The 12,655-nt window shown below is 37.9% G+C and overlaps 1 protein-coding gene across 11 annotated transcripts in view; it reads right to left on the minus strand.

Annotated features, from left to right (window-relative positions):
* AOPEP (aminopeptidase O (putative)) overlaps positions 1–12,655 on the minus strand; it is a 191,070-nt gene that overhangs the window by 168,957 nt on the left and 9,458 nt on the right. For all 11 annotated transcript variants that reach the window (XR_004237628.1, XM_032096936.1, XM_032096930.1 and 8 more), the window contains exons 2-3: positions 11,550–12,500; positions 6,846–7,012 (exon numbers count right to left, since the gene is read on the minus strand). Coding sequence is in view for 10 of the 11 variants with exons in the window: in XM_032096936.1 (XP_031952827.1) it covers positions 6,846–7,012; positions 11,550–12,352 (970 nt within the window). In the remaining variant the exon portion in view is untranslated. The remainder of the gene's footprint in view (positions 1–6,845; positions 7,013–11,549; positions 12,501–12,655) is intronic.

A 12,655-nucleotide genomic window follows, 5' to 3' on the forward strand; every position in this document is an offset into this window, starting at 1 on the left:
ATCCTGGTATTTTTGTGGAGGAAATAAAAATAATTTCACTGAGACATATAAGAACAGTTGTATGTAAACACCATGGATTCAGTTACTGTTTATTTACACCTGCAACTTTGCTCTAACTGCTGATGTCTTTACCGGTAAATAAATCATCCATAACTGGGATGTTATGAATGCAACTTAACATGACCAGTAACAAATGTGTTTGTTACTGCCCAAGAATCACATCAGACGTGAAATCTAGTGACACCTTTAAATACACACACACACACAGACACACAAACACAAAATATTAAAATTAAACTCTTTCAACCTTGAATCTACTATCTTATGGCTTTGTCTTGTTTGTATTATCTCACACAACCCAAAACCCTTTATTTGAGTTCTGGGCAGTACCAAACTGATAGGCAAGTTTTAACAAATAACACTAATGCTTGTGAATTGGACCCATCTATCTGAGGTACATAATGTGTCAACCAGGCAGTAAGAAATCAAAGCTTAGACTCAGACGGGATATTACCTAAGTCAACAGTTTGGTCATATTACCCAGAAGGTGCTAAGACAAGACGAGAATCTATTAGAAGGTAAAAAAATGCTAAGTTTTATCATTATGGGAACACAATGTGTGAAGACAAGGAGTATGGTATAGGACAAACACATTTTGATAAAGTGGAGGAAAGTACTTTTCATCAATATAAATGCTGCTTAGATTTTCTGTTTGTCCCTTTAAAAAGGATATAGTTTAAGAATCACATCTACGTATTCATTTACGGTCATAATACAGTTACTACACCACACTAATAGATTAATTCTCTTGAAAAGAGCGTAGCATGAGTTACAATCTGATGAATCATGTGCAAATGACCGTAGCTAGGGCAACAGTGGAAATATACAAACGTCAGTTATTTTGAGAGAACCTTAATACTTGCTCTTTTGCAAAAGTATTCTGACTACAGCTATGGAACACTACCAAAAGAAAAAAAAAAGGAAAAAACCACAACTAAGTGAAGACCACAAGGCATAGAGGAAAGGAAATAGACAACTGCTGCAAAGCATCACTTGATTTCCTACCTTAATGACCAAAGAAGGTCAGGCTGTCCAAAGGAAGGACAAAGAAGAAAATCTTTTGCTTAGCCTCAACAACTTCTCCACCTTCTATTTAGTATGACAAAACAAAGGCATTTGTGAAGTCTTCTGAGAGGCAGATAAAGCCTTTGCCTCTCATATGCACTAGAAACCACTTATACTCCTTCACCCCATTCCACTTCAGGCAACATCCACCATCAAAAACCTTTTGTCTGTATTGTCAGGTGAACATATATTACTCTTGTAATTTTCCTAACCTCCTGTCAGTACGTAAGCAGAATGAACTTACTTGTTCCAAACACATTAAGAGTAAGGAGGGTAACTGTTTGCCAAATTTCACCCCACCTTTTGTTTTTTTATTATTTTTACTAACTTAACAAAGCTACAAATAAGCCAAGGCAAGCAAATGCCACCTTGAGAGAAAAAGGTCATCCAGGACAGCAACGATACAGTATTTCAAAACATCAAGTTCCTGGTGTACAGAGTTTCATTGATAGACACTGTGCTAGAGGCACAAGCCTGCACACATCCAGTTAGTAGCAGCTCTGCCATCAACTTACATGCATACAGGACAAGGCTCAGAGGTTCTGCACTTAGTGTTGCATCTAAATGCTATAAAGCATTACAAAATGCTCCATGCATCTATGTTAATTGTAAAATCTTAAGAATTAAATAACATCAGGGAAAAGCAAAAATTTGAGGAATTGTAACAGAAAAACTGTCACGTGTTTTCAACTATGTTCCAAAAAAAGCATGGAAGTCAAAAAGCAGTCACAGAAAACTGCTCCAAATGGCATGAGGTATAAAGGAGAAGGTTCTCACAACTGTGAGGAGATTGTCTAAGAGGAAAGGGTGCTGGCCTGTGCTAGGCAAACAGAGATCAGAGATGCTTACAGTAAGAAACAAGTTTAGTAAGACAGGCTAGAGCAAGCAAGACCATAGAGAGTCTTTTGCACAGATTGAACAGAATGTCAAAAAGGAAAGGCAATCAGATTAGCAATCCAGGGAGAACAGCATGTACTGCATTCAGAAATTCACACATATTGGCAATGAACATATGCTACTTAGAGCTGACCCCATGCAAAAGAGTGAAGGTACCAAAGCCCCTTTGATTTTGCAAGGATTTTAGAAATCATGTGAATTATGGATCCTCCCAGAGCAAGATCCAAGTTTTATAATGTCTCTGCATACCTACCCAGGGCTCAATCCATTTCCTGCAGTGCTTTTGGATGCCCTCTGCATTCACACTCAACTATGTAGCATACCTATATATTCATCCTACAGTTGTTGACTGAAATCACATGCATGGGCATGACAAGTGAGTTCTCTTTATAGAGCCATGGAATCCTTCAGGTTGGAAAATAGTGCATTTGCTGATCAGTGACTGAAATGGTCTTTTGGCTGGCAAAAGTTCTCTGTAGAGACAACCATGAAGCACTGTTTCAAAGACAGCTTAACTAACTCACTGACCTTGTGTCTTGTCCTCTCACTACTGGTAAGGTTGTCTCCCATCCTGACCTATCCCATAACTTCACTTCCTTCCTTACACTGTCTTCATGTCAGTGGAATTTGTTTTGCTTTCCTTCATCTGTATCCTATGATCTATCCCAGCACATAGATGGGGATCACAAGCGTCACTCAATTCCTTCTCGCTGCTCTCCCCGTCCTCTGGCTGCGCTGTGCTTTTCAGTGTCAACCTTGGAGACAGCTCCATCTCTAGGGTAACAGACAACAGCGCAGCTGAAACGGGGAGGTGGCTTTCCTTACCAAATACAGCGTGTTGTACCATAAAAACATCTTCAGACTAAGCAAGAACACACTGGGAAAAACAAGAGCTTGGGCTGGGGTTAGTCCACAGGAAAAACAGAGGTTGATCACCCTGGTCCTTCTACTTGTACTGTAATTTTAAAAATACTCGATTCCTACACATAATTGTTTTTGGCAATTATAATAATTTCAAAATATTTTGGTTTTTCTGTACCCATTTTTCTGAAAATAATTTAAATTTTTTTTCAGTTCTGCAAAACAAATCTATTGTATCATAACTGCATAAATCATACAGCAACAATCACCTATTCTATGAATTAAAAGTGAAAAACTTTCCATGCAAATGTTTAACAAGAGCAGGAAATTTTAATCTATTTAGAATTGTGTAAAAGAACAATTTAAAGGTCGTTTATTTCTCCTACTTGAAATAATAATGATGAATGATGCAATTACTTCCTAGAATTTTTAATGCATTCAGCTATGTTTGAAATCATTAAAATTGTTTGAGTTCTGAAGAATTCATTATAACTGAAAAAAAAATGCCTTATATCTGTTAATTCCAGGTGCAAGAACATTATGAACTTTTTTACTTACCAGTGCATTTTTTGTAAAATAGTTTGCACTAACACAAAACCCACAAAATACAGCTGATGTTTACCATTTAGTAAAATCCAGAAAGTTCCACTACCTCTAGGGAAAAGGTGAGATAGCTCCATACAGCAACTGATATACAAGGTAAGAGCTAGTGCTAATATGAAAACGTGCAGCTAAATAAGTAGTTATGTAAAAACTACTCTTTGGCTGGAGCACCAGGATTAAGGAGCCTCCAGCTTTCTGAAACTTTTTGTAACTTGTAGGGATTTTTTGATCTCATCTGAAAACCAGAACTTCCTACAGAGTTCCCTCACATTTATGCCAGAGAATTAGTTCAACACTGTTTCAGAGGAATGATGGGCTCTCAACTCTTCTGCTGTAGTCCCTGATACACACTGGAAATCAATCAACACAAGTACGGCACTCTCTTGTTTTGCCTTGTGAAAAGTGAGGAGCACAAGCAAAAGCAACTATTGCTGCTGCTGACTACATAGCAGTAGCAGCGGCTTCTCTAGCACCATATTTTCTCTCAGTACAAGTATACTCCTCACTTTAAGTGCAGATGCTAAAACAAGATCAAGGATATCATAGCAGTAGAGTAACAACACAAAAAGCATGCCAGTCTATTTCACACAATGGCTAAATACCTACTTCTTGAATATGAATTGAACAAGTGGAAAGGTGTTTGTGATTAAATGTATTTGCAGCTTCTATGTGTTAGAGTAATGTGCTGAAGGAAAGTAAAAGTGACAAGTATAGAAAAATAAATCTAATGTTTAAATGGCTCACATTACACACACTTAGTGCTCCCTGTCAAGCTTTCTCCCAAAGAGCATTATTAATTGCATTTTTCTGATCAACTTCTCTAAGTACTCCATAAACAATGCAAGGTATGATTTTTGGTCATACTCAAATAGTTACAATTTCAATTTGTGTAAGTATTCTATCAGTATTTTCAAACAAATGTGGCTTCACTCTATTTCATATGACAGTATCAACCACAAGTTTTGTAGGAGGCAAAATGCAAAAATGGCATATATGGGAGGAAGACTCTCACCAAAACCTGCAAATACAAGTGGTAAATGTGGAAAGTGCACATGAGAGTACATCTAGCCCAGCTATGCACTGGATTACTGCATCCGTACACGTAGAGATGTGTGTCTGTGAAGCAGAATGCAGATCTCTAAAAGCATGAAGCAATCAACTGTGCTTGCTGTTCTCTGATTGTCTGCCTGCACACTGGTTTCAAGTATGACTTTTGAAAGAAAAAAATTATTCAGAATAAATTTATTCACAACTGCTTACCAAAATGCTAATTCTTTCCAATAAATTGCACTTTAAAAAATGCATTTTATTATTCTGCTAGTTACGTATGATTTTATAAATATGTAGCACAGCAACAGCATACCACGTGTAAACAACTTGGCAAACTTATTTAAATTGAAGCTACCCTGAAAGGCTTTTTGGTGTGTAAAGACAAAATTTTAAGTTGGATACCTTTCATGTATGTTCCATAATTGCCAAACTACAAGATCTAGGTGGACAGGTTATTTAGAACAACAGACTATTGGGGCTGGGTTGGGTTCTAGGGCTCAGACCCAGGAAGCCGTGACCAACCCAGAGAGAGTGTCCTGCAAGGGACAGTCTTCCGGAGGTCTACGGTGCTCCCTCAGCCGCCGGGGTGCTTCTGCAGAAAGGTGCCTGTCTCAGCAGGCTGTCAGCTCTCTAGTGATTTCAGCAAGACTTCAGCTCTTGTTCTGCAAGGCAAACCCCAGGCTAGACCGGGAGGAGAGAGACAAGAGGCTCATTTAGCAGTTCCACATGAGGCAGTTTTATTAGTCCACACACCACAAAGGGGAGGCTAGGGACGAGCTCTCCAAACTCAAAGGGGGAGAAGGGTAGATCTTACAGGGATACAAGGGTGGGTATGAGAGGGTAGAAGCCAATGGGTTACAAAGAGTCTACATATGGTCTCTCAGAGGATCATGGTTCTTGTTTTCTCTCACCCTCACCGGAAGTGCTGCCTTTTCCAAGGGGATCTTGCTGGGAAGTTATGCAATCTCTTTATCTCAGCAGGCCTCCTTCCAGGGCAGGGGCTGGGCATACCCCACAACAGACGATTTCGAACTTTTTAACTCTTAAAAGTCCTATTAATTAAACTAATGAATTTGTACTCCTAAATTCATTAAGAATTTATTCAAGGCTTCAGATTAGCACTTAAATCTTGGGTTTACTTGGGTTTTAAAACATTCCTCAGAATATTACTCCTTTCCCTTTCTGCCTCTGTATTAGTTTTGTACATTTTTACAATTCCAAACAGCTTGCTGGTTTGTCATTTCCACCTGTATGTAAGCAAGATTATGAGGCCTCTCACTAAACTAGTTAAATGCTGATGGAAAAGCTGTTATCCTAGTCTTAAGTCAAGAGTGTCCTTGCTTTCTTGATGCTGAGACAGGAAAGTATTATTCTCCACGTGAGCTGAGCAGCTCCTCATGGCACTTTTCCCTATTTCATCAGCAGAGACAAGCCTTGAAAGAGGCCTCACATATCGCCAAATATAACCAGACAATTCCATGCAAATGGATTAACTGATGGTTCTCAAATCAAGGAGACTTTCAATTCTTTCCTTTTCCCCTCAAGAATAAACCTGCCTATTTAAAGGGGAACAGAGGATTTTTTTTATATGCTACTTCACATCAGAACTACTTACGCTAGAAAATACTGACCCAGTTTGACAGATTATATTAAAACTAATTGAGCAAGACATACTTTATTATATGTAGAACTGCCTTAGAAACTTCTCTGTGCAGAAAGAAGTTTAGATAAAAGTATAACCAACACAGAAGAAATGCTTGTTTGCTTACTGTTGAAAAAAGTATGTTTTATCAATGCAAAAAAACCCCACAGAGAACAGAATTTCAGGGCACTGACCTGATACTCTTCAGCTATTCCATGTATTCCAGGAAACAGCTATGACACAATGGCTGCTTCTAATCACATGCTGAACTACACTTGGACTGGAGAACTAAAACTGAAAGATAATTATCTACCAAGGCCTGAAACTGTTGAGAGCCTGATAAGGCACTTCATCTACAAAGCACTCAACTACACTGTGATCAAAATAAAGCCAATTTACAAAAAGTGAAATCTAGGTTTGGAAACACAGAGGGGAAAAAAGTAAGCAACACTCTGAAATGAAGAAATGTAGATACTTTGACTACTTACAAAGTTATCCTGAGGCCTTGAGCAGGTAACTTTTCCACAGAAAGACCAGGAGATTACAGAGAGCCACAGAAGTGCTTTTAAGGTTAGGAACTTCATTCTTTCACAAATCACGTATTTACTAAGCTTTATTTCTAATTATAAAACATTGAAATTAATTTGCCATGAAAAACATATTTCACCTTCTCGAAGCTGGACTGGTTCTGCAGAGTTTTCACCACTCATTAACACAACAAAGCCTGCAGCTGTTCGGACTGAGGCTTGCCATGTTGACAAGGCAATGGGTGGTTCTTGGCATGGAAAGAGGGCTCTGTTGTTTATTGGTGATCCCATCGTATAAACACACGGCCTAGATGGAAGGAAAAGAGATTGAAGTTGGAATTACAATAAGACAGACTGAATTAAGTTCTATATCGAAAAGATGCTGTTGTACTGAGGTGGTTTCTTTCTTTAACTTCAGCTCTGTAGGTTTCAAACCTGTATGACACGAACCAATCAAAGTACAATCTAATTAATTTAAGACAAAAAAGCAAGATTAATTACAAACTAGAAAACACTACCCCAGTCTTTTCCCTCTCCTGCTTTTGCATGAGTCTTCCAGCCTCAAGCAATAGCTTCCAGTTGGACCCAAAAAGTCAAGGAAGGCTTCTGAGTATCTTGTGATGATGCCACTGCAGGGCTTCACCAATACCTGTGATACCTCCCTGCTATCATCCAGTAGTGCTTTCACTATCATTAATCCAATCTCCTGGATTAGCAACCTGGAAGCTCATGCAAATTCAGCACTACATCTGGTTCTGAGTCTTCCTTAGTCCAAGCCTCAACAAATCCTGATATTTTTACATTTAATCCTACAGGTACTGCACCCTAGCTCACCTGTCTTTGGGAATCTCAATCACAGGAAATATAATACAAAGAATGAATTTCTTTCCTATCAACTTCAGCCTCCTTGCTTCTCACATAGCAATCTTCCTTGTAGTATTGCTCTTTTTGCAGTTTCTCTAACCTGCTCCCTGGCAGAACCTCTCTGTCTAGTAACCCTTTCCAATTTCAGCTGCAGTATTTCATGCCAGTCAATTTCTTACTACCCACTTAGCTACAGCTGGGAAGGTAGCAAGGCCTTTCACTAACTCCTTCTGTCTTGCTGGTGGATGGACTTAATGATTCCTGGTTTACTTATTTTTTTGCATTTTTTAGTTTTATCTTAATTCCTATTACTTGCATAACAACACCACTTATCTTAAGGGAAAAAAAGCTATTTTTTCAATTATAAATTATATAAAAAACCCACAGTCAATAGGTTTCTCCAGTAAAAGAAAGAAAATCTTGAAAGCATCACTTCACTACACTGAATTTTTTAAAACCTATGATATTTAAAGTTAAATATTATGGGAGCAAAACAGATTATTTTGTGAACACTTGAGGCTAAAAATATTCTGATCAGTATCTTTCACCACTTAAGTTTAAAAATCAAAACACTTTGGAAAGTAGGAGACAAGTTGTTAGGGCAAAACTGATCTCGCAATGGCTAAGATATTAGCATCTTACTTACTCTCCTCCAAACTGCTTTTCCTTTCAAGCTATTCCTTCTCTAAAGCCAACTTCAAACTATACAGAGAAAAAGAACTTGGAAATACTGACAGTCACAGATGAAATATATTCTGAAGATATTTTTGCCCTCTTGTCTTGTCATTGCTATCTGTGCTATTAGATCCAGAGCTGTCCTTGGCACAATCAAGTTACTGTGGCTTAACTAATAGCAGGCCAGTGGATCTTCCAGCAAAACAGGGATGAAAGGTGCAATTTAAGAAGGCTTGAGAAACATGGGCCAGTATTCCCAGTGAACAGCCACCCAGACTACTGGAGAAATCAAGTACTAGTTGTGGTACTGTTTGGTTTTGTCGAAGCAGCAGGGTTTTCTGGCATCTAAATCACACCAACTTTTTTATTCTGCCTTAAAAATTTACATATCTGCAAGGTGCCAGTGATTGTCATCAGATTCCATCAGAGCAGGTATTCTTGCTCACAGTGAGAAATATGGGTATTACTGACTGTTGAAAAAAACACCCATATTTCCCATTGTCAATAATACCCATATTTCCCATTGTGTTCCTTTTAGTCAGGACAACTAATTCAGAGGAGACAATTTAAAATTTTTACAAATATTTGTTTATTGCCTTCCACATTTCCAGGAATATCAAATCCATTTATTTTGTACTCAGGGTCTGCCTATTTCTTAAAATTTTTTTTTACTTCTCCATTCTATTCATGCCATTTGTTAGTTTTTAGAAATCACCTCATATCACATGAGTAATCCAACAAACTCCAAACTGCTTCATTAATTGCTCAAATATAACTGTTCAACACTGGGAACAAAATTATACAAAATAATTGTAGAGAATTCCTCACAGTTGAGGGTAGCCTCTTAGGATTTAGTCTGTGATGTACCAGGGTTCTGGACTATCTTATTCTACCAAACCTTGCCTATGAAGAAAACCAAATTCTTTATTTCCTTCCTGAATTTCCAGTTTCCAAGAGCCCAGAACGATGCTTACTCATGCCACTGAAAAACAAACATCTATTTTCATGACACATTTTCTAATTTGTAGTAAATAACTCTACCTTCCAAACTAACCTCAGTAGTATTTTCCAAACAAATCTTACTCTCTTCTCTTTCCCCCTCTATTTATTTTCAGTTAGATTGGCTGCCTAATATGCCTTATTACCCAGATGTACATATTACACACCTGTGTCATCATACCAGAGATGGAAGGAACTAGCATTCAACTTTAGAGAGGTCAAGAGTGTCCCTTTCATCAAGTGTGTTTTGGTAGGCTTCCTGGTCATTCCTTTATACTTCCCCTCCTTCCCTCTTTCCACTAGCACAAGTTAGCTCTGTGGTTGACTTTTTGTTTGGCCCCAAAAGCTCAGACAGGGAAATGCTGAAATTCCATGTATTCCGTTCCTGTACTAAAACCAGACGTGTGCCCTGCTCTGATAACATTTGCATACACATATCTGAACTTGCCTAAACTCATCCTACACAGCTTTGTTTCAGCTGGTTTTTTTGGTGTATTATATATCATTCTTTAAAACAAATAAAATGCAAGCCTTGATAAAATTGTGCATAAGCTAAATTTCAAAACATTGTACTAGTGTTAAATTAGAAGAAATATATAGGAAGTGTACTTTGAGAAGCAGTACTTCGTTATTTACTTTTCTCCAGGGTTGGAACCACAGTATAGACTCCTTTGGCAATGGATTTGACATCTGTCTAAAAAAGCATCATGTGCATAATTTTGAACAATTTGAAGAATCCTCCTATGGCAACACAATGAGATTTACCATTATGTTTATGGGCTCATCACACATAGAATTTGATTTTAAAAAGATACCAAGAAAGATTCTAATGACTGTGGTATGAAAACTCGTTTTCTGACAGGCATTAGTTTTTGGAATACCCTATGCAAGCCTGAAAATAAATCAGTTTATACTATTTTTTACCATCAAACTGCTGGATCCATGTCAAGCCTGCTTTTTCTGCTCCATTATTGATCCATAAAATTCCATCCATTTGTGTACAACTGCCATGAAATGTCACTAAAGTAAGAACAATGCTTTGCAATGAAAGGATCATAAGGAGTCAAAACTGTTTGCAATTTAGATGCTTAAAAGAAACATCCAAATGCTCAAAACACACAGAGGAGGAGTCCTATACCAGCCGAGTGTTGCTAACATTGTTAGTAGGGCAGGTGGACATAGACATGTGATCACAGGCAACTGCCCTACCTTCACATGCAGTCAAAATTCAGAATTTTCAGATCTAAGGGTACTATAAGGAGTTATATTTCCTAAACTCATACCAAAAATAACTCCTCAGGGAAAAGGAAGGGAAAGAAATAATGAACATGACTTAGACATTTCTGGACTTGATGGTACTTATAGATTAGTAGCAGAATTCCCCAACCACCACAAATACAATTAAAAGGCCTCATTTTCCTCACCAACACAGATGCTAGTGAGAAGACTTAATTTATATTAGCATAACTGAAATAAAAGGTAACAATGTATCTCTTGTTTGGGAATGAACAGCAAGTATTCAATTAGGTCAAATTTGTTCCTTATCTTCCAACTTTGTTCCTGTTTTTTAGACATCATAAAGAAATAATAGCCATTAAAATCCACCTTTGAACATTGTAATAAAACAATTACAGTTGTAGGAATCAAGAGTGAATTGTAGTTTCCCTTCTATAAAATGCTTATATTGAAGGCTTCTGTAAATACCTATTACTTTTCACTAACACTAGATACAATGCCAGTTCTTCTTTCAGTCTGTAGTCCATTTGCTATCATCAATGTACTTAACATTATAGATGAAGGAGATTTTGAAAGTTGATTATTAGAGACTAAACGGAAAAGACTGCATTTCTAAGCTGATTACAATATTGATAAAGGACTAGTTGTGAAGTAATTCTATTAAATGTTATGTATATTGAACTTCATGCTGTGTAAGCCAGGAAGGAAAAAGAACACAAAGTATTACAGTGAAAATAACCTGTCATTCATACCTTTTCTTACCCTAAATGATAATTCCCTATTCCCTGCACACACTTTTTGAAATACACACAAGTTATTTACTCCCAATCAGAAGGAGCACACACAAACACTAAGACGGGCCTGAGATCTTCAAGTCCATTGGGGCTTCACAAGCTGAGACTTTGTCTGCTCTTCTACCGGACAGCAAAAGGATTCAAACCAAGAATTAAACGAAAACTGTGGAAGAGTGTACTCATCGTCTTCACAGTTGCTCAGCAATTACATGATTCTCCATTCTTGCACCTTTTTAAATTTATTGCATACAAAGTTTTCAGCAAATAGTTACATACCTGCCACTCTGGTCTGTAGTCCATGTAACAGATCTTCCCTCTGGTTTGGTTTTGTACCATATTCTTATTGCATGAGGAAAGTCTGCTGGAGTCTGAATTCCTGATTTCCTTATCTCCAGGCTCCAGGTGCCAGTACAAAACACAAGCTCCCCACAGCCAGGTGCCTGGCTACAGAGAGTAGAATAGTGTAACTGTTCCTTCCAGCGATCCGCAGGTAAAGTCACAAGTTCATGTACAATCTGGTTCCTGAGATTTTCCAGCTCCTGTGAAACACCAGTTAGCTTGGCAGGCCTTATAAGTTTTTCAATGCCTGACACAGCAGCAACATCTACCTCTTCAACCTTTAGCACAGCTAAATCACAGCAATCCAATACCAGCAGAAAATCCTTGTTTCCATGATTCTCTATGTCACAGGGGTCCTTTGAACTAGAAATCCCAGAAGCCTGTTCATTGTTGCTATGGTTACTATTTTCATCAGCAGTAGCTTCTTCTTTACCACTGATAGCAAAATCGTTATATTCCGTTTTAGATGAACAGGTAGGCACATTTATCATAGGAATGTGGCAGGGTTCAGATGCCCTCATTTCACAGGTTTCATCAAACTGTGACTGGCAGCATTCTTTGCCAGCACTGCTGGTTTTCCTGTGTTGGCTCCCAGTCTCCAAGAACAAAACTATGCTGCCTTCAATAACTTTACCTTTAAAATCCACATCCAAGTCCAGTACATAGTGCTTTACAAGCATGTAGCTAGTATTTGCCAGTAAGGGCAAGTCATCCTTCATGGGGTCTAGCTGTGTCTCCATGTTCGTCTATTGGGCAACAGCTTTACAATGCTTTAGACAATTCTAAATATGATTACTCCAGAAGGAGAATATTCAGCCTCCCAATGCCAAAAGCAATTTTGATTAAGATTAGGATATTAAAATTGTAGTTTCTCCACCTCTTGGCGTTCTAAAAAAAAAAAAAAAAAAAAAAGAAGAAAGAAAATCATCTCACAACCATTTCTGAAATGCACTAATTCTAAAACCCATTTAAAGTCCAGTTGCCTTTATTACAAACAGTGCAGCTAAAGGGTCATTGTATCTCCACAGAATGGCGTCAGGCTA

Source organism: Corvus moneduloides, chromosome Z (assembly GCF_009650955.1).
Source record: "Corvus moneduloides isolate bCorMon1 chromosome Z, bCorMon1.pri, whole genome shotgun sequence".
Lineage (NCBI taxonomy): Eukaryota > Metazoa > Chordata > Aves > Passeriformes > Corvidae > Corvus > Corvus moneduloides.